Source organism: Hippoglossus hippoglossus, chromosome 22 (genome assembly GCF_009819705.1).
Source record: "Hippoglossus hippoglossus isolate fHipHip1 chromosome 22, fHipHip1.pri, whole genome shotgun sequence".
NCBI lineage: Eukaryota > Metazoa > Chordata > Actinopteri > Pleuronectiformes > Pleuronectidae > Hippoglossus > Hippoglossus hippoglossus.
In genome coordinates this window covers 5,047,844-5,069,121 of record NC_047172.1, presented here as the reverse complement: position 1 = coordinate 5,069,121, position 21,278 = coordinate 5,047,844, and the positions used below count along the sequence as shown (strand labels likewise).

General features: G+C 41.3%; 2 protein-coding genes and 1 non-coding gene across 7 annotated transcripts; 1 reads left to right on the top strand and 2 right to left on the bottom strand.

The window, feature by feature from the left end:
• The first annotated feature begins 1,006 nt into the window (after positions 1 to 1,006).
• On the top strand, positions 1,007 to 4,949 carry dusp23b (dual specificity phosphatase 23b). 4 transcript variants are annotated; one of them, XM_034575458.1, is made up of 5 exons: positions 1,007 to 1,086; positions 1,235 to 1,242; positions 3,151 to 3,431; positions 3,912 to 4,587; positions 4,627 to 4,949. In XM_034575458.1, the coding sequence occupies exons 3-4, from the start codon at positions 3,162 to 3,164 to the stop codon at positions 4,095 to 4,097; spliced, it is 456 nt and encodes a 151-aa protein (XP_034431349.1). In that variant the 5' UTR covers positions 1,007 to 1,086; positions 1,235 to 1,242; positions 3,151 to 3,161; the 3' UTR covers positions 4,098 to 4,587; positions 4,627 to 4,949. The 4 variants fall into 4 exon arrangements, with proteins under 4 accessions (XP_034431349.1, XP_034431350.1, XP_034431352.1 ...); XM_034575460.1 differs by lacking the exons at positions 1,007 to 1,086; positions 1,235 to 1,242 and adding exons at positions 2,550 to 2,640; positions 2,674 to 2,693; XM_034575459.1 differs by lacking the exons at positions 1,007 to 1,086; positions 1,235 to 1,242 and adding an exon at positions 2,476 to 2,693.
• trnal-cag lies at positions 2,359 to 2,441 on the bottom strand. Its single transcript has one exon. It is a non-coding gene; the product is annotated as a tRNA-Leu (tRNA).
• Positions 4,172 to 16,306, bottom strand: LOC117755562 (afadin). Of its 2 annotated transcripts, none has more exons than XM_034575449.1 (24): positions 15,691 to 16,306; positions 14,600 to 14,795; positions 14,408 to 14,514; positions 14,131 to 14,258; positions 13,949 to 14,025; positions 13,740 to 13,781; positions 13,430 to 13,635; positions 13,169 to 13,314; positions 12,314 to 12,408; positions 11,947 to 12,218; positions 11,326 to 11,469; positions 8,712 to 8,910; positions 8,498 to 8,589; positions 8,317 to 8,403; positions 8,134 to 8,199; positions 7,983 to 8,056; positions 7,580 to 7,698; positions 7,336 to 7,494; positions 7,126 to 7,220; positions 6,673 to 6,810; positions 5,633 to 6,508; positions 4,980 to 5,079; positions 4,833 to 4,884; positions 4,172 to 4,542 (listed from the first exon to the last, which is right to left on the bottom strand). In XM_034575449.1, the coding sequence occupies exons 1-24, from the start codon at positions 15,784 to 15,786 to the stop codon at positions 4,452 to 4,454; spliced, it is 3,657 nt and encodes a 1,218-aa protein (XP_034431340.1). In that variant the 5' UTR covers positions 15,787 to 16,306; the 3' UTR covers positions 4,172 to 4,451. The 2 variants fall into 2 exon arrangements, with proteins under 2 accessions (XP_034431340.1, XP_034431341.1); XM_034575450.1 differs by having other exon boundaries at positions 14,600 to 14,792.
• Between the last annotated feature and the right edge of the window lie 4,972 nt (positions 16,307 to 21,278).

Below are 21,278 nucleotides of genomic sequence, written 5' to 3'. Positions count from 1 at the left end.
GTTTCTGCTGCAGGAGATGATGCGCCCCCTACAGGTATTTTAAGTGCAACTGTGTAGATGATATAAATACATGTATAATTTTTTTTTTATTTCCCCTTTTTGGGATAATGAGATACATCTAATTTATAAAAACTTGCATCTTCTTCTGCCATCACATGGGGTCACCAAACGTGGAAAAGATAAATACCAACGTATGATCTCAGCTGGTCACTTGTTTTCTCTGTATCATATTCAGTTTTCATCATTACAAAAATAGCTTCACAGTTTTTGTTTTGGCATCAAACATCATCCGAACACTGATTCTCCGAAGATACAAATGTTTGGTATTAGTATGATTTTAAAACAAAGTCTGACCTTCACGTGTAATCAAGTATTTTTGTTGCGTATAAGTTTATTTCATTCATCCACCAAACAAAACCATTTCAAACGCAAACACAAAATCTCAAATCGTTAATGAAAAGGAGCAGAAAGAAGAATTATCTTATATAATCTGCTCCTGTTTCACGAGACATTAATTTACAAGGCAAATAATTCAATAAAAATTAACGTAATTAAATTCTACCTTGTGGTATTAGTACACTTACTTAAGCTTAAGTTCGGAGTACTTCTACTTCTGTTGATGAAGCAGTACAGTATAAAACACGTGACTCCTACATAAATATAACATACTGTACCAATAGGAAAAAAGGTTAGTGTCATAAGCGGGATTCGAACCCACGCCTCCAGGGTAATGGAACGCGTGTCGGCAGCAGCAGACGGATCGTCCGTGGAGAATTTTCGACGCGAGGGCCAATCACGTTCGAGCCTCCAACATTCAGCGGCCAATCGCAGCGGCGGATTCTTCCCCTCTCTCCAACATTTCCAACATTTGACCAATCACAGCACAGAAATGTTGGAAGTGTTGGAGCAGCGAAGGTGAGTGTAGGGGGCGTGTTTCAGACAGCGAACACGTGCGGCTGGCCGAAGGAGGAGGGGGCAGTACGGCAGCAGCCAATCACAGCGGCAGCAGCCTTTCCCCAGCTTTACGTAAACAAGTTCATCGAACGCTAAAGCTAGCAAGTCACTGAAAACTACCGAAGTTACCTATCGAAATGGTAAGAATCTACTAATTTTAATAGAGTTCGACGACTTGCCCTTCAGTGGAGAAGTAGTTTCACCTGTGATGTCGTGTTGTCATATACATGTTTTTAGCTCTTTAGCAGCTAGGCCCAAAAGCAGCGACCGCCATTGAATTTGTCGATGGTGTTTGGAGATTTGTTAACATTCACAAACTGACAATGACTAATTCACGTTTTATTCACTGAGTGATCGTTTGACATTATAACCCAGTCGTGACAAAGCCTTTTGCTGTTCTGCCTTTCAGTTCACAGCTTCTAAACGTACGGTTACACAACTTTGACATATAAATAGATAAAAAAACGCTTTCTTCCTCTTTTCTCAAGATAACTGAAGCGTAAACATCCAACTCAGTGTTTGTGCATCGTCCATGTTAGGAAAACCAACAACTGTCGTCTTTTCATGAAGCTCAGCATCAGGCAGTCAACTATAAAATGGACAAAACACTTTGAGCACATTGGGACAAATCTGCTTTTCTTACACTAAGTTAACGGGTTGTTCAGTTTCCACTGTTAAAATTTAAAATAGCTGTACATGATCTCAGCTGGTCACTTGTTAGACATTTGACATGTTTCTCTCTATCATGTTCAGTTTTCGTCATTGTAAAAATAGCTTCACAGTTTTGTTTTGGCATCAAACATCATCAGAACACTGATTCTCCAAAGATACAAATGTTGGGTATCTGATATTAGTTTGATTTTAAAATAAATGAGAGAGAGAGAGAGAGAGAGAGAGAGAGAGAGAGAGAGAGAGAGTCAGAGTCTATTGATTAATTCACAATTTTACTGACTGTAACACAGAAAACCTGCTGTGCTTATTCTTATTCCCAAACTCGGAGCCAGTGACTTGCTGTATTTTGTTCACGTGTGTGTGTCAAGGACTCTGATGTGTTATTCACGTGTAATCAAGTATTATAGTTGTGTATAAGTTTATTTCATTCAACGACCAAACAGAACTGTTTCAAACGCAAACACAAAATGTCAAATGTTGAATGAAAAGGAGAAAGAAGAATAATCTTATATAATCTGCTCCTGTTTCACGAGACATTTATTAACAAGGCAAATAATTCAATAAATATAAACCTCATTAAGTTCTACCTTGTGGTATTAGTACACTTACTTAAACTTAAACTCTGAGTTTAAACTTCTACTTCTGTCGATGGAGAAGTACAGTACGAAACACGTGACTCCTACATAAACATAACGTACTGTACCAATATATTAAAAAAATAGAAAAAGTTATTGTCAGAAGTGGGATTCGAACCCACGCCTCCAGAGGAGACTGCGACCTGAACGCAGCGCCTTAGACCGCTCGGCCATCCTGACTTAAAACCGCATGGACTCCACGTTAATAATAACCTCGCGTAACTTTACGTTAACTTTACGATTTACGATGACAGGTGATTGCCGCTGGTTGTCTCTGCCGCACCTCGCACCGTTACATAACAAACCAGCAGCTGTTTTTTTTTACTGTAGCGAGAAGTTCATTCATTCAACTCGGCGAGTTAGCTTGATGCTAGCTTGTTAGCCGCAGCGTTGGGAAGTAGCCGAACATCGATTCATCACAGAGAAGAAACTGTGAGTAACTTCACTCGGAAACAGGAAGCTTTGATATAAGTTTGCTGGGTAATAACAACAGTTGTGTCCTCGCTTGAGCAACATGTGTGTGTTTGTGTGTGTGTACATGACGTTAGCTGCTAGCTAGTTAGCTTCCAGTGGCTCTGAATTGGACTTTGACACAGAAGCTAAATGACATCATCGTGTCTTTCTGATCTTTGAAACAAGGTGGAGGCAGCTGCTTGTATTTCCGCATCAGGCTGACTGTGACTGACTGTGATGAAATGTCTTCAGACTAATCCCTCAGGAAGACACTGGACTAGCCAGACTAGACAGTATGCTAATGTACCTTTAGCTGGAAATGTTAAAGGTTCATTGTGTAGGATTTAGTGACATCTAGTGGTGAAGTGTCTGAATACCCCTCACTTCACCCTCCAGTTCCAAACATGAAAGCCTGTCTCTGTCTGTCTGTGCTCAGTTCCTCCAGTCATGGCCTCCAATGCTCCAAACAACTTCTCCTGGGTCGAGCCAGGCAAACTGGCCGGACTGGCATTGCCCAGGATGACGGCTGAATACCAGTATCTGCTGGACAACGGTATCCAACACCTGGTTTGCCTGTGCGAGAGAAAACCGCCTCACTACGACTCGTGCCCACAGCTGCAGCTGCACCACATCAACATAGCAGACTTCACTCCTCCTTCGCCGAGTCAGATCGACAGATTCCTCACTCTCGTGGAAGAGGCCAACTCCAAGGGGGAGGTACGATTTTCAGTTACCTGATCGACTGTGATGGGATGGATGGATTACTTTTATAAAGTAGTTTCAGGGTCACGTACAGTATTGTATTTTGTTTGCTGGCTCACAAGCTACGGTCGAGTAACCTAAAACACATTAGGAATCATTATTAGGTGAATTTGATGGAGCCCGTGAGAGTGGTACTGAAGCTTATTCAGCTGTTTGTCATTTACTTTGTCATTTGAACTGTTATATATAAAAGAAAAAGTCTAAAATTCAGACATGTTCAGTTTAAAATCCTATAAAACAATTAAATACAGCTAATCCTCACAATTAGGAAGCTACAAACAATGAATGTTTTGCAGTAAAAAATCCCTTTGATAATTAAAATAGTTGACGTTTAATTTCCCCTTGATCAAAATATCCCTGTCTCAGAAGAGAAACTAATGCAGGTTGTGTGCGTAGCTACAGCTGATTAAAAGATATTGAACGGTTTCTCTTCAGGGTGTTGCAGTTCACTGCATGCACGGCCATGGTAGAACCGGGACAATGCTGGCCTGCTACCTGGTGAAGACGAGGAAGATTTCAGGCATCGACGCCATCAAAGAGATCCGGCGGCTGCGGACCGGCTCGATCGAAACACACGAGCAGGAGAAAGCAGTGGTGCAGTTTTATCAGCGCACCAAGTAACTGTGACACAGAGGATTAGATAACTGTTTCACAGATGTAGCACTGATTATCACAGATGAGTATAACATTATTTTCCTAAATTAATACTTTATTCTCTACAAGTAGGAAAATACAAAATAATAATGTTGAAACAGGCGACAAATCAAGAAACAAAGTCCTGAACAATAATGAACTTAAATGTTAATTACTCACATGATCCCGTTGGGATATTTAACTAAGAGAAACACTTCTACAGTTAATTAACACAGAACATGCCTTTTATATTGTACTGTATACTCTTCCCTCTACTAGCACATTCTTACTTCTCTTTATATAAACATTCTGACATTTTCTTTTACACGGCTGTAACTTCTTTCATGCACTGGACGCCAGAGAAAAGAGACGCTGCCGCTCCCTGAATGTGAGCTTCTCAGGATCTGGGCTCTTGATTTTCTCCTCCTGGTTTCTGCAAATAAAAACAATCATAATGAATACTGGAATTTAATTTCTTGTGAAGGGGGGGATTTATTTATAGAGACACAAACAGGAGCTTGTTTTTTTCAAACGCTTGAAAGAAATTCACGAAGCAAACTGTAATAAGCTTGACGAATAGAGACTAATGTAATAATCTTTATGTGCTTATTGATTTCTATGTCTTAAAGTCATCATTTGTATAAATGCTGCATAAACATCTTCATGTCGGTTGATTTAATTTCAATGTTTTGCCTCAATTGCAAAAAACTAAAGTCAACTCACTCTTTTGATGCCACGTTGTGAACATGTTCAGTCTGTCCAGTTGGTCTGTGACCTGCCAAACACACAAGAAATGTTGCAACATGAAATAAACATTATATATATTAGATGAAAACTGATTCTCATTGTCATGCACTCGTGAACAATTACCTATGTTTGCCTTGTCTTCTTTTTGGAGAATGTGATTTCCAGTCTGCTGATTCAACTCTTTCAGTTCGCTGTTGATATTTCCTCCAGAGCTTCTCTTGTCCTGAAGATGGAAACAAAAAATATTAGCTATAGATTATCGAGACTTTTTAATCATCACCTTAATTATACAGTGAATATCACTAGTATTTCTGAACAGAGATTGACACAAAGCTTTCAAATTTCTGTATTTTCATACAATATAACCTTCAGTTTATCAAGTATAACAAGTCCCAGTTGGTTTGGATAAAGCCTCTCAGCCTCTCAGCCTCTACAGATTCTGTTTTAGTATAATCTGTGTGATATGAACAATCCCAGCATCACAACACATTCTTATGTTTGTACATTATATATCGGCCTTGAAGTAATTTGGGTTGTGATTTGCCACGAGAGAAATAAAATGTAATTGTTTCCAGAAGTTATGTAGTTATTATCCTGCACTTCCTAAACCTGACTAATCTATTATAAGTAATTTGCCTCCATCTCCCAAAGAACCTCTGAGAAGGAGCATGAAATCCAAATTCAAAACAAAAGATTTTAAAAGTTAAAAACACTTTACTGTTAATTGAATAACTGCACCCTGTATATTTCCCTTAGAGCCATGTGATGTGATTCACCGGAGTTCTCGCCTCCAGCTGCTGTATCGCCACCATCATGTCCAAATCCTCATATTCGTCCTCCTCATCGTCTCCTCTCTGCTGAATCTCCCGCAGCCTCTTTTGAAACTGCCACTCCAGGCTGAGTTTCCGGAGTCGGTCGTTCTCCTCCGCCGAGCGCTTCACCTTGGCCTGGAGCTCCTGAACCTCCTGCTCCAGGAGCTCCACCGCCTGAAGCCTGTGCTGCTTCTCCAGCTTCTCCTGCATCTCCCTCCTCCAGGGGTCGGACAGCTCCTGGGGGCCTCTGTGCTTCGGAGCACCTGTGCCCTGCCTCTGTTGAGTGGGAGGTTCTTGGAAGGAAACATGTTTTGTTGGAGGGATGCTCACTTGAGGTTTTACAGCTTGACCCCTGAATATGCCGGGCCTGTGCTGCTGTGACGACAGTGAAGGCCGAGGAAGCTTCTTGACTGCAGAGATGGGGCATGCATAGATCAGATGGGCTTGATGGTGAGGGATCTGATTGTGTCCATTTATTTTAGGAGTTGGGCTCATGTTGGTCGACAGCAGAGCCGGACTCTGGAAGGTGGTGAGTGGAGGATTGGTGTTCACTGCTCTGGTGATGGGGATGTCGATGCGTATGGGCTGAGCTGAAGGCGTGGATGTGGGATGTTGGGAAAATGGCGCCCTCCAGACACCGGCGCCACTTGTGCGAATGCCCTGCTGGTGTTTTACAGGGGAACTGTAATCAGCGAGGATGTCGTGGGTGGAAACGCTGGAGCGAATTGGAAAAGAGGAGTAGTGGCTCATGGTGTGTTTGGCACTTGTGTCCTTCCCCCTTTTGTCCAGCAGGGGACCTCCACTCTCCATACAAAGGTTTTCCTGTGAGAGGGCCTGACGCTGGAGGGGCACACACAAAAGGTTTTAGGCACATTTACCTGGTTGTACCATTTTTTTTAAAGAAAACAATGTCAGCTTTCGTTTGTTTACTGATTCTTGACATGAGAAATAAAACAGTTGATGATATATAACGGTTTTAGAGCCTGAAGGACATTAATATTCACCATGTACATCTTCTTACTGCAGCTGCTTCCACTCAAAGGCCCCAAAGACACTAATGTTTGCTGCGGTCGACTGGACTCAGACACGTTCTTGTCCTGTGATTTAGGGGTTGGAAGTGTCAAGTATTCCCTGTGAAACGTCTGAATGGAGGAAAGAGGGAAATAAAATTTGTCATTAAAAGCAGTTGATTTGGAAGCAAGGTTTCCACAAAAAGTTCAAATTCTATTCAATATAAAAACAAAAAGTGAACAATTGCATATACCTTCATAAGACCTTGGTAAATAAAATATTATTACAACACTTTTACATGAACGTGTGAAAAAAAACTGTAAAACAATATGACATTTTCACAGTAAAATCATTTGTTCTTGTCAGTGCAAGGGAAAGATGATGGATTATGCTTGTAAAATATAAGATTGAAGAAAGTCATTTTTGATAAATGAAAAGTACATTACGTCAGTGCAGAGGTTGGTGGTGGACACAGCCGCCATGTTGTTTCCTCTCACAACAGGGTCAACGAGTTCATCTCCATCCTCCAGGCAAAGGTCGGCTGAAATACGGAGAAAATAAAAAACATGAAGAACCCTCGAGCATTAAACATATTTCACATTAAGGCCATTTACTGAATGTGCCCAGTGCGCAGCTCGACATGGAAGAGCACCCACTGGTCATGTTGGGGTTGGAGCGAAACAGCTGCCTGTTCCTCTGCATCAGCTCTTTCTTCCTCCTGCTGCCTCCATGGAGCTGATGCCCCGACGGACCAGGATCCACTGCACGGTACAGCACCAGCGCTTCACCGTTTGGTTTGGCAAAGATTGTATCACCTTGTGGAGCAATAAAAGGTCTAAATTAGGTCATGATGCAAACAAAAGTGAAATAGAATTGTTTATTTGCTCATTTTGTTTTTACCTGTAGTCGTTGTTGGAGCTGGTTCACTCAGCAGAGCTGCCAGGCCGTGGAAGCTCGCTCCCAACTTTGCCACCTGTAAAGTCACAACAGGGCCGGTTTGCACCATGATGGCAGCAGCCCTGAATCAACACAAGAGTAATATAATCAACCACCATCCACCATCATATTAAACTGTTAGCAATGCTAACCTGGCATTGATTAAGAAACTGGGGACTGTATAGGCTTAATGATTTTCATAAGAATATCTGTCTTACAGTTCATCTTGAGGGGAATACGAACGACCGATAGTTTTGTGTCACATTTCCTTCAAAACAGCAAATGTAAACCTAATGGTGGCGCTAGAGGACAAGTCGGGGAATCATTGGAGTTATTGGGATTCATCTTCTGGATGTTGTGAAGTTACCTTTCTTGGTTGAGGCCAATGAGGCTCTGACCATCCACACTGAGCAGCTGGTCTCCAGCTGCTAACCTTCCATTCTGTAGAGACACATGAGGCTTATGTCAATCTTTCCTTTTAGAATCTCAAGTTCAGCTGCAGCAGAAACGTGTCTCACCATTTCAGCTGGTCCTCCCTGGACTACAGATTTGACATAAATCCCAAGGTTACCCTGCTGTGCTCCCTGTGGCAAAACAAGAGGCGGGTTGTTAATTAGCAGAGACGTTCAGCTCACAGGTCTGGTGTTAGAACGGTTCCAGTTAGTGAGCTGGAAAACATGTGGTCAAACCGAGGCAGTCACCTTGGCAGCCACGATGCTGACCCCCATCCCACTGTTGAGAGGTTTCTTCAGTGTGATGGTCACAACCTCCGGCTCTCTGTGTGCTGCCTGGTAAAGAGAATAGAAATCAATAAACGACTGCTTCATTAATGCTTTATTTTCTGCTGAAATTAAGATTCTACTTTAAAACCTCTGTATTTACCAAGTATATGTTCTCTGTAGGAGGTGAAGATTCACAGAAATACACGGTCCAGTCACCTTTAGGGTTCGGCTGGGATGTTATAGAGCAGAGACCTGGAAGAGTAGGATGTCAGGAAGTATTACACAAATAATCTATTTTAGCTGTTTTAAATACAGCACATCCCTGGGGTGTGATTATGTTTTGTATTTATCATAGAGAATTCACAATCATGTACCTTTTCGGCAAATTGGCTCCAAAAACTCCCTGAACCCATGAGGGATTCCTCTCACGGTGTCACAGGAGTACCCTCCCTCCGGCAGCAGGAAAGGCAGGTGGAGGTCGAGGCTCTCCTCCAGCTGGATGTCCCGCCCCTCACTGTCAATCAGGCTGTCTGCCGAGGCCTCGGCGGCCGCCACAACAGCATCGATCAAATCCTGCAGCGAGGATAACAGCGGACAATATTTCAGGAAAAGGTCGTTCTAGGATATATAGATTAGACATTTGTCATTCTGTGACAAGGCTCGATTCTGCAGACTGCGACCCTGAACAAAATACTAAAGACCTTCCTGCGGATTACCTTGACCTTTGACCTCAGTGTAACATAATGTTAACCACAACTCACAGAACTTCCGTCTTAGGTCGACCAACTAACTTCCCTTTAAGTTTTGTTAAACCGTCTTCCCGTTCTCTCTCTTTTACACCCTATTTTTCAATTGATGCTCATTATTTTTATAGTCTTCATTTGTTTTTCCAAATTATACTCATGAGAATGTGATCCTGTTTTATGGCTTCCCTTCCACATCTGTCAGCTCTTTCTGTTCTCCTCTCACTGAGCCAGCCTCTGTGCTGTTATCCATACAAACGCCACACTTAGTCCCATCATTTGAATTCAGTTCCAGTTGCTGTATCTCTATTAAAGCGTCTGCTGGGCTGTCTGAACGGCTGAGTTTCAAGCTGGCTGGTTTCACGTCCTCATCCCACTGCAATGCTAATAAAGGATCTCACCGGTATACGAGGACAATCCTGAGTCTTTTGAAATCTGGAACTACAGTAAGAGTTTGTTCAAGCATCTGCGTTAATGAGTGTAGTTGTTATCGTCATTTTGTTTGTTCGTCAGCAGAAATACCCCAAACTACTACCACACTAGTATTTTGTTATCACTTTTATAACATTGTGAAATATGGTGTTTATTAAATAGATGCATGTTATATAGTGTTTTTCCAGCCTCAGGGCCACTCAAAGTACTTTACACTCAGAGTCACACTCATCCATTCATACATAAACCTTCTCTATCACTCGTATATTCATAAGAGGCAGATTTGTCTGTGTCTAACCCAAGGACCCTCCAACATGCATACTGGAGAAGGCAGGAATCGAACCTATGACCTTCTGAACAATGGACATACTTCCTCCTCAGCAGTAACTTGACTCCTTATCTTTGTGGTTGTTGTCCTGCAGTGTTGTGCAGTAGACGTTTTTATATACTATAAATATAAACAGGAAGTATCCAGGGGCTCAAGAGATAAACTTGTAATTGGTGGGCGGTTCCCACGGTAACCGACACACCTGCGGCTGGATCATTCTATTGACGAAGCCCCGCCCACTTCTGCCACCCGCGTTCTCTGCTCTTTTCCTGTGAGCTCGTTAGCCCTTAGCTTAGCTGCTAAGTTAGCTTAGCTGCTAGTTAGCTTAAGTCAGCAGCCATAAATGTTTTGCTGTCTTAACTAAATGAGGAGTTTCATATGTCGCCCTGCCATAAACGACTGCTTCACCTCCACAAGATAAGTATTGTTTATAATTGCTGTTAGCATTAATACGTAGCTTCCTTGGAGTCTCAGCTAGCATCATGTTTTCTTAAATAATTAGGATTTAAACACCTTGAAAAGGTCTTTTAACAGCACAGAGTTGTTTTTATAAATGTTTTACAGGCCAAAACGACTCCATCACAACGGTAAAAACATTCAAGTTTGAATTTTTCATCATTCAAACTTTTAGACAGCGAAGTACAATCCTGGGGTTTTTGTTTGACAGCCGAAAAACAAATGCAATATTGTTTGTGAAAGTTGCAGCAAACAAGAAAGGTACATATACCTTATGATAAAACTTTAAACTCTCACAAACAAGTGAACCAAGGAGACGTCATAGATAAAACTGTAAATACATGTTAAAGAGACGAAATTGAGAGGGACTCAAATAAACATGTCAGACACAAAGTGAGCTTAGTTGGACACATCCATTGCCTTCATGCTGTTCATAGTTAAATATGGATGTTGATGTTTATTGTTGTTCGAGTTTTAGTGGCTGAATTGAGCTCAGGACATATTTCCAGCTCCTATTGGCTCATTGCAAAACCCAAACTGATGATGTAAACAAAAGCTTCACAACGAAACATGATTTGGCTTTTGTGACTCGTGGAATAGTCGCGTTAATTTGCAGTAAAGCATTAGAGAAATATTTCACTCAGAAGCAATCAGGTAATGTGACAAGTCGCTTTACTCGTTTTCATATATTATTCATAATCACATTCATCATTGTTAATTATTCACAACTGTTAAATCTATACTGCCGAGCTTCTCTGGTGCAGTTGAGGCTGCTGCTACAGTCAGACACATTCATTATGAAACTTATATTCATACATGACGTCATCTGCTTTGTACAGTTCTAAACCCCAAGTGCCCCAAGTTTTCTCTGTATCCACCCTATGTGCATGAGTTGCCTCTGATTATGGACGACTCCTCTCGATTTCACAGATCTCATACGAGGATTTGTATCAAAAGCTGCATCGTGGTTTTAGAAGCAAACGGGAGAAAGACGGAAGAATGAGAGGAGGAACACACTGCAGTACTCACGGGGGGGATGTGAGGCTCAGTGTTTGCATAGAGGTAGCCAGCGAGCAGCGTCTGCAGCTGCAGTGAGTTCAACTTGAAACAGGTATTCTGGATGTCCTTCGCCTCTTGCATTGAGTACTTATTCATGGTCAGGAGTGCGGTTGCCTAGAAACAGAGAGGCAACAGTATTTTAACAGCTTCTACTCTCTGAATGTGCTCAGACGCTGAATAAAAAGCTGGGATAAAAGCTGCAAAATCACAAACGAGTTCTTACACATCGATATTGAACGTGTAATATAGATGCACTGAGAAGCTTCTGTCATGTTCTTAGATGTTTTTAACCTTATTTGGATTATTTATCCATCATTTTACTCTATAGACTAAACAACTATCCCTCCCAAGAATTAAAAGGTAGTATTTCACCTAAACACTATCTCACAATGTACAGTATAATCTCTTACATGGATTTAAAATTCTATAAAACAAGGTGATTAAATGTATCTACTCATCAAATAATCCAAAAATAGAAAATATGTAAAGAAAAGATTATATGATTCCGATTTTACCCTGTTTCTGTAGAAGCAGACAGACTAAACTTGGCTTTTGCCAGTATTCAGACAGGAAGTCCAGGTAGGAACTGACCTGGATGATGTGTCCGAGGTGGCAGTCAGCGGCCAGCTCCAGGCCCTGCCTCTCCGCCCAGGCCTCGATGCCGGTGAGCCTCTGGCGGAGAGCTGCTCCCCAGTAGTGGGAGCGCAGGCCTGGAGCGGTGGCCGCTGGGCTCATGAGCCGGTTGAACAGCCAGGCACTGATGAAATGGAAGAGCTGGGAGAAGAGCTGGATGGTGAGGGCGGGGTTGACCCGACAGCGGCGCAGCAGAGACATGGTGTTCATGAAGGTGTTCAGCACCATCTCTGGAACACGCAGAGCACGAGAGATACAACTTCAGAACAATAAACAAATCTCAGCTCTTATAAGAGTCAATTATTCAGTATTAATGAACGTGTACCTATACCAGCCGGCAGGGGGCCATGTTGCTCAGGATCGAACAGAAAAGTTGGCAAATGCTTCGTTAACTCATTCTGAAGACACTGTAGCAGGCAACTGAGAAGAATAAAACAGACATAAGCATTTAGATAACAACCCATATGATTATTTTGAATTTAAATACTTAAATGACTTTAATTAAATGACCACATAACCTGGGTTCGGAGAATTTGTTCTTTAGGTGAACTAAATTGAATCTAGAATGTCAGCAACAATAAGAAGCAGTCTTGGGCTGACACTAACATATATTAGTTTTTGGAGTAGTTGATAAACCTATAAAATATTTGAAAACATTGGAAAAGGTAATAAACTTCCCTCAGTCCCACAATCATCATTAAATTACTAATTTCTTCAAACTAACAGCCCCAATTAATGAAGAACGTATTTCCCATTGATTATGAGAAGAGAAGTGACTTATATTTGAGAAACTGGAAAACCAAACCAACATTTTGATTGATTAATTCATTATTTGTTTCACTACCACATTCACAAGGCAGGAGAAATGCTGAAGTTGCACGGTGCTGAAGTGCATGTAGTGTTCACTGTAAGGTTTGGGGATTTGGGGAGTTGAGGTTTGCTTCTGCAGAGCTAAAGAATTTATTTTTACTGCGGTTTGTTTAGACCTGCAGGACAAATGCCTGAGTGGGTAGAGACAGAGTGAGGCGAGTGAGATCAGATGTGATTCTAATTCCACTTTTCATCACGTGTGTTCAGCACAGTGACATGTTTGATGGGGAAGGAGAAAGCTGAGTCCTGCACGAGGATAGAAACACTGGAAAAGCATCGTATGCCTCCGCTTATCGTCTTGTTGTTTCACCTGTAAGCTCTGTGCACCAGGTGGGCGAGGTCCAGCTGACTTTGCTGTGTGAGCGGGCAGAGGTCTTTGTCATGCTTGATGAAATTCAGCAGCTCGGAGGAGTTGGCCATCCAGAAGGCGAGCGCCCCGGCAATGGTCTGCTGCCTCTGAGGGTCAAACACAGCAGCAGTGTCGTTTCAAACTCGCAACAACATCTGGTCTCGTGTTTCTCACTCTCATCCGTTCACATGGAACAAAAGTAGGTGTTTTTCTTCCACTTGCCTGGATGACCTTCCGTGTCATGGCCACCATTTTGCCAGTGATGGATGTGACGCCGTGTGTTTGTCCTGAGCGCGGCGAGCCTTGCCTGTGATGGCGCCGCAGGGTGAAGCGTCCCACAGCATAGAGGATGTATGCAGGTGAGAGCTTGAAATGGACCGTGGAGCTGTTGGTGTAATTTATGACTGCAGACAGGAAGGCCTCCTCAGCTGAGAAGTGAAACACACCAGCAGGGGGCACTGAACTTCTGACTAACAGGTTATTAAAGTTGAAAATAACTCGGTGGAAGGAAAACATCTAATCTCATACTCACAGTTATCACAGAGTTTAATCCCGAGTGGTAATCCAGGCTGATCTGAAAAATCAGGATGGAAACTTTCTGAGTGTTTCACAGCAACAACCGTCCTTCCTTGTGTTATATAATCTATTTCTTATAGAATAGATGTTAAATATTCCTGTATTTTATGCATGAAAGTAAATTCATTACAGTTTCTATATCTCTACACCTTTCAGAATACTCACCTGCAGCCTGCCTCTGCTGCTTTTGGTTTTCTGTGCCGTGATTTGCCTCCTGGTTGTTGAGTAGTTTTTCAGTTGACCTGGATATTGGTTTTAAAGGGTAGATGGTTTTTCTGACAGTTAGATACAGACCTGGGACCAGTAGTTTGAAAATAATGACTTGTAGTGAACACTGGACATTTTACCCCTTCTCGTCTCCTTGGACCTTGTCAGCAGCTTTAGCTTTGTTCTTCTCCGTCTTCTTGTCTTTTCTTGACAGCGTCCTCTTGAAGTTTTGGATGATGCCTCCTCTCTCCTTCTCGGGAGACATTTCCTTTATTTGTCAACACATAAAACAAATGTGAAATTGTGTGTGTGTGTGAAGGAGGAAGCTAACTACTGACTAAATTATCATATACCTGTAAAATAGCACATTCATATGAGATACATTAAATCTTGCAATAAGTAATAGGTTGATGATACCTGGGAAGTCTCCTTGTCTTTCTTGAGCACAAAGCGTCCTTCTCTGTTGTCTGAGCTCCAGTTTAATTGTACAATCAAAGGTTTCTCGTCCTGCCCTAGTTTGCGTTCTTCATCCACATAAAACAAAGAGAAGTGATCAGAGTGACGGTTTGCAGCTGCTGGAGCAGAGAAACAGTCTCACCCAATGCTCACCCTTCTTGGCGTGGATCTCGTAAAGGGAATAACTGGAAGTCAGCATTTTCATATCGGGCCTGAACTTCTCCGAGAGAATTTCAATAACCTCACGAGTCGAAGAGTTGCTGCAAACACGCAGGCACTTTGTAGCCACGTTCCCCTCGTCGTGATTCTCATGGTAGAAACGCATCACACCGTGAAACTCCAGATTCTGCTGGGAAACGGAAAACGTGCAAGTTTTTTTTAATGGGTCCTGTGGTTTCTGTTTTCGTGACTATATCGTTAAATATGCTTTGAGAATATATAGAAAAATAAATTCTTATTTTCATAAAACACTGCTTTGAACTTCACATCAAACCAGCTGCAAAACATCCATCAATATGTATCTGTTGTCATTAGGACAATATTAGGAGTACTCCGTGCTCAGTATTTCTATCCACACCTTTAATAAACCAACTCTTAGCACAGTGAAATGTCACGATGGTCACAACAAAATATGATGTAAATCAGAATATCAAGAATCAGAGTAGCAAGGATGTTTTGACACTGATCATTGCTGTAAATAACTAGAAGTAGTTGTCACCGTAGTAGTAGAAGTAGGAGGAGGTAGTTGTTGTGTAGTATTTCTACTTTTGTAGAATTTCTATTTTGTTATTACTATAACTACCCTACATCGCTCCATGTCTTTGCATGTTTACATCTCCATACTTTCCAAACTGCCAACAGCTGTAGGGCAATAACCATTCGGCTCAAAATGTATGAAATCATTATTTTCTTGATTAATATTTTGACCCGTTCAACAAAAACAGAATCAACAACTATTTTGACAATCGCTTAATTCTCTTGTGGCAAAAATGCTTCATATTCTCTAGTTTCAGTTTTTTTTTAATAACATTAAACTGAAAACCTTATTATATTTTTTCCTACATTTGATAGACAAAATAATGACTCTAAAAGTAATTGAATTACCTTCTGCTTAAGTATTACAGTGGCTGTTAACTTTATAAAACAGCTCTGAGGTTTATCTAAAGTTAACAAGACTGAAGGTAAAACCAAACTCCAACCGAGTGAGGTGCATGAATCCAGTCTAATGTTTACAGCCCACTCACCTCGTCAGGTTGGCTTATTTCAAACAGGTCCAGTCTGTTGTTGTTCCACTGTCTGATGACTTTGGCTAACTTCTCTCGTTCTTCCTCCTCCGGCATTTTTCACCAATTAACGTCAAAGTCTCTGTGGGACTGACTCCTGTGGGTTTGCGCCCCAAAAAACCAAAGAGAGGAATAAAAACAATCCTTTTGAAAGAGAAGTTATTATCCGTAGTGGCTAATGTATTGAGACCCCACCCCGTCCTCACTCTATTCTCTGTTAGTTATAAACCCATTGTCCCGTGCAGGGAGTTCTTAAACATAATTGCCTACTTCATCCCCACGTTCACATCTCCTCTCCGAGCCCTCGCACCCCTCTGCTCCCATTTAACGGGTCAGTGCATCTTTGTTATGTGAGGCAAACACTTTCCTAATCATAGATCCTTCACAGGCAAATGATTACACTCGGCTAAATGTAATCTGTCAGTTTCTCTTAATGCGTCATCAGGTCATTTCCCAAAGTTTATGTTCGGATCTCTCCTCACGGGTATTTACACGTGTTCAAGTATTCGGATGTATTCCAACCGTGCCGCAGAGGTGGTCATGTGACGCGGGCGGTGTGCGGTGGACTCAGAGACATTTCCACAGTAACCATGAGAGATTTCCATCCTCCTCTCTACACAGCGACATGCATGTTCACGCTTGAGGGAATCCCACTTCTCATGCATACCAGTGATCTTCAACACAATTTACGGTTACATGTCGTCCCATTCAGTCGGCTCTACGTATGTGGGGCAGCTTTTGTTGGCTGCACCGAAGCTCTGGGGGTAAACCTACAATGGAACAAAAGCCTTAAAGAAACCAACCCCTCAATTAGATATAAAGAACTGCATTAACACAAACTGAACAATCAAGGGTATTGTTGTCTGGATGCTGGAAAATGCGAAGGTATTTTTTTTTTTTTGAAAGGAAAAACACATACTTTCTGTGATGATGATCCCTTTGAGAAACCGGTATGGGGCCATGCTCCAACAGTGTAATTCTGTCAATATTGTTTTGAAGAAAAATAAGTTTTTATAATAAGGAAAAACTGTTTAAAACAGCATTAGAATCCAGATCTGACTGATGTGGCTTTGATTTCTGATACCTGAATCCTCTCTAGGACCACAGAGGTATATTCAATTTAGCATCGAGTATCGAGAAAACATCTTTATATAATCTTTATTTGCAGGATCCCTGAGTTGATATGTGCGTGTTGTTTTGGTTTTAGTAGCCGGTTCTGTAGCAGTTCATGTTCCCTTCAATTCAATTAGAAAAAAGTAAATTGAACACACTCACAGGTACTCAAGTATCAGTCCTCTAAATCTGCCAGATTTAGTTTTTTTGTTTTCATCAGGATCCATGAAAAAAAATCCCTATCTCGCAATCTTAAAAAAAAAGTCCCTGCATCCAACCCTTTGTCTGGATCGGCCCCAAAATGTAATGAGTTCTCTCCTGACCCATGTCCTAATGGAAAAATCCATTCAGTAGTTTTGCGTCCTGCTGATAACCGACCACATGTCACACCTAAAAGGGGTCAAAGTTTTTCCTTTCAACCAAATTTATACCAGATTTTGTGATGACTGGATAGAACATTGTGAGATGCTGGATAGATGTTATACCACAGACCTTTGCAGCTGGATTTAGAAGTAATGTTATATGACATCTTAACATTAGGTTTAAGTTATCTCAGTAAACTCACACTTCCTCTTGGATGTGTTATATTAGAAGTGAGTCCAAATTGTTTCCCAATATAAGTGGAAATCAAAGGTAGCACAGATGCAGGGTTTAAACTACTCAAACCTAACCTGAAATAATCTATTCATCTTTGATTTTAAATCCTCTTAAGAGAACATGTTGATTTTCTGTTTTTAATCATTCTCTTAATCGTTAACAACAATTTTTTTAATTTGCTGCTTAAAGCTGTTTTTAAATATTTATCATTTAACAACTCCGCATTTAACAATCTCTTATTCTTAACTGGGTCGAACAAATGAATCAGCCTTCGCCCCCTGTTTCTGTATAACTTTAATTAATTAACGTGTGCATGAAGGAGTTTAATATTCACTGTGCAGATAAAATGTCCTCCAGGGTCCGTCTGCTGGATCCTGGCAGCAGTGACAGAACAGCACCCTCCCATGTTCGACGGAAACCAAGTCACCTCCCGGCTGGAAAATACAGGGAAACAAAATCAACAAACAAATAAACCAAAATACTGAAACTCTCCCTGTGAAGATTAGAATAAAACCAATAAAAACCAACCACTTTATATATCAGAACAATATTATTTGAACTCAAAGGTTATTTTTTTATCCTTCTGGTTTATATTTGACTGCTTTTAGCATTTTCAAGCAGCTGAAATGTTCTGATTTGAAAGAATAGATCTTCTGTTTATAAATGCAAGTTAATTAAATCTGCATTAATTGAATCAAAACAGCAAAGTTTTATGGTGTAAATAAAGTAAAAACTGAAGGATAAAACTGCTGAGTCAGATGATAATCACCTGTTAGAATGACAAGAATTTTGAGCTTGTTTATGAAATGTTGACAATCACAGCTTTTAATATAATGACACCTTCCATATGCTGAAATATTAGTGACAGAGATGACATTTCCTTGTCTTATTTTTAGAGCCGACCAATATGGGGTTTTTTTCTGGCCAATTTTGATACAATTTCTAATATTGGATATATCAGCCTTTATTATACATAATTATAGATAACCAGAAAACACAAATACAACCAAATAGAAAGAACTTGAATTTTATACGTAAAATGTAAACATAAACATCTTTTCTGCATTGTTTATTCTGTAAATAAGAAAGAATTCAGATACTGATGTTATCGGCTGCCAATGCATCGTCAGACTCTATTAATTTGACAGTTTAGTTCATTAGTTTTTAGTTGTCTGACGTTTACCTGATTCTTCTCCAGGTCTTTACTGTGGAGACGACAGAGCAGACAGGAGAACCGACGGATCAGCATCGACAGGATCTTTTTACCTTCCCAAGGTATTTTTCTACTGTCACCGTTCTGACAAACACGCAGTAACAGTAGATCACTGAAACGCCAGCACACATGTTTCAACAGGTGGTAATTTACGAGTTTTCTTAACAAGAATAGTTACATAAAAATAGATAAATCAAACTCGGTGTGTCAGGTGAAATACATTTTGATTGATGGTCCCCAGCCGGTATCTCAGCACTAAACTGTAACTCATCATCCAAACGCTGTGGAAAGGAATCCCACTGCACCTGTGTTACATCGGCCACACTCTGGAAGAAGAAACAAGTTTCAGGCGATGGCACTGCGGAGAATACTTTTTAACATTTTTAACAAAATTGAAATAACTGACTTCCAGCTGCTGAAAGTGTCTCGCACAGCTGGAAATGTCATCCAGCAAAGTCTTTAGGGTTGTTTTAGTTTATGGGTTATGAGTTCTGGATAAATGAATAGGTGCACACTGAGGTTTACTGTTGCACTTGTACTTTAGACATGTTATACTTATTATTTTGTCAATGTGCTCTGCTACACGTGACATCTATTGCACTTAAAATGTTTTTTGGGTAGTTTCTCCTCACACTAGTTGAGGCTTAAGCACAAATGATGTTGGATCTTGAACAGATTTAGTTGAGCCCTATTTTTACAGCATCAGGGTCAGTTACAGCACTTTTGGTGGCTTGAGTAAGTGTAGATACCAGTTAGATATAGTTTAAAACCATGGGAAAGTTTAAGATGTGTCAGTTTATAGTAGTGGTGCACCGATGTATCGGCCGTATATCGGTAGCGGCCGATATTCGCCTCGTTTACTGCTATCGGCGTATCGGTAATAAACTTGACTTTCACCGATAACATTGGCCGATATTCATTGGTATGTTTTCTGCAGCCTGCCAATCTGGCATCCAGATTATGGTACACTGACGCCGGGTTTACACCGGGCGCTGAAGCGCCGCGCAGCGCAGCGCCAAGGAAAGCCAGCGCCAAGGAAAGCCAGGCGCCGACATTGAACGGGTTACATACAACAACTAGCGGGTCCGGTGTGAACAGCCAGGCGGCTGCGCTTGAGAATAACGCTGCGCGGCGCGGGGCGGCGCTTCAGCGCCCGGTGTAAACCCGGCGTTACACACCAAGAAGGCCACATGCAAGTAATAAACAAATATCGGTATCGGTATCGGCTATCGGCTAGATTGTTGTTTTAAATATCGGTATCGGTATCGGCCAAGAATTTCCATATCGGTGCATCCCTAGTTTATAGTTATGTTTGCTCTGAGACTCTGGGAATTCATGCTTCGTTAGGAAGTAAATGCTTATTTTGACTTGTTGCTCTCACTTGTTTTTATTTCTGGACGTCTGAGTAATGTGTTATTCAGACACACACTGATTACGTAACTTGCTTCACAAAGAAAACTGTAAACAACGGCCCAAAACAACAAGTGAGAGAATGTTTATGTTGTTATGAGAAGTCTAGCCACAGTCTAAACTGTGCTAACTAATGGGAAACACTGCACTCACCGTCAAGTGCAGCACAAGAGTGAGTCGGCTCTGCAGGGAAATCAAACTTTAAAGATCAGAGCAAGTGAGCTGACATGCGTCTTTTATTATAAAATGTCCGGTGCAATCGGCAACACGGGTGTTGGAAACATTTCTACACAATGGCATCCCTGATCTGAGTGTGAGGATCAATCTACGATGCAACGAGGGGTCATATGTAGTTTTATTTTTAGAAAACATGTCGAGCTGAGCGATAACACAATATCAATAATTGTCACAAATATAATTTTCATCAATAGCAATGCAACAAAAGTCCAGTATACATCGATATAATACTTCTGCATTTTGTAAGCACAGTGAGGAGGGATAACGTCGACCTCAGATTTGTAAAAGATTTTGTTTATCGAATATTTGTCTCTGTTCGTAAAGTAGAATTTAAAACCACAACCTTCACTTTGACATATAATGTAGAAACTGCTCACAGCCTTCTGCACAAGGCTGCAGCAGCTTCACTCGGGTGTTTCTGCTCGATGCGGATTCTCTGCCCGATGAATTCCTGGAGAGAGACTGTGGGAGATGAAGTAAAGAATGAAACCTGTTAGGATTTATTCTTTACATCTAATTATTGACAGGCCGTCTGCCGCCACCGCTCAGGGTACGAACCATAAATCGCCTGCCAGCTGCAGAGCACGGTGTCTGCGTGTCTATTTTTACGCGCACTTGTCTGGCCCCACAAAATGCTGCCTACCTTCTCCGCTCTCCTTGACGGCGAGCTCCTGCAGAGCTTTTCCATTTTCAATAAAAAGCAGTGAGAGCTTTTACACAAGAGACCACAGCTGGGTTTGCCCCCTCAGCCATTTTCTGTTTGAATGTGGATCTGCGATAGTTTCCTGAGATATGCAGCTTCAAATAACCTCGGCTTTCTTTACACGTGTGGAAGCAAAAGATCCTTCTGCTGAAGCTTTGTCTAAAGGGGTGTTCCACTGGTTTTAAATTCATTTGATATGAACTATTCAGCCTGGGAAACCAGACATTATTTTCAATGCTGTTAATATTTTGCAGTGATGATCAACCAGGATTTTCA

Excerpts from the sequence above, each read along its gene's own strand:
- LOC117755562 (XM_034575449.1), bottom strand. The coding sequence starts at position 15,786 with ATGCCGGAGGAGGAAGAACGAGAGAAGTTAGCCAAAGTCATCAGACAG. Across the intron at positions 14,259-14,407 it reads AAGACAAGGAGACTTCCCAG|GAAATGTCTCCCGAGAAGGA; the intron begins GTATCATCAACC and ends TGACAAATAAAG. Across the intron at positions 8,057-8,133 it reads AGGGAGGACCAGCTGAAATG|AATGGAAGGTTAGCAGCTGG; the intron begins GTGAGACACGTT and ends GTGTCTCTACAG.
- dusp23b (XM_034575458.1), top strand. The coding sequence starts at position 3,162 with ATGGCCTCCAATGCTCCAAACAACTTCTCCTGGGTCGAGCCAGGCAAA. Across the intron at positions 3,432-3,911 it reads AGGCCAACTCCAAGGGGGAG|GGTGTTGCAGTTCACTGCAT; the intron begins GTACGATTTTCA and ends GTTTCTCTTCAG.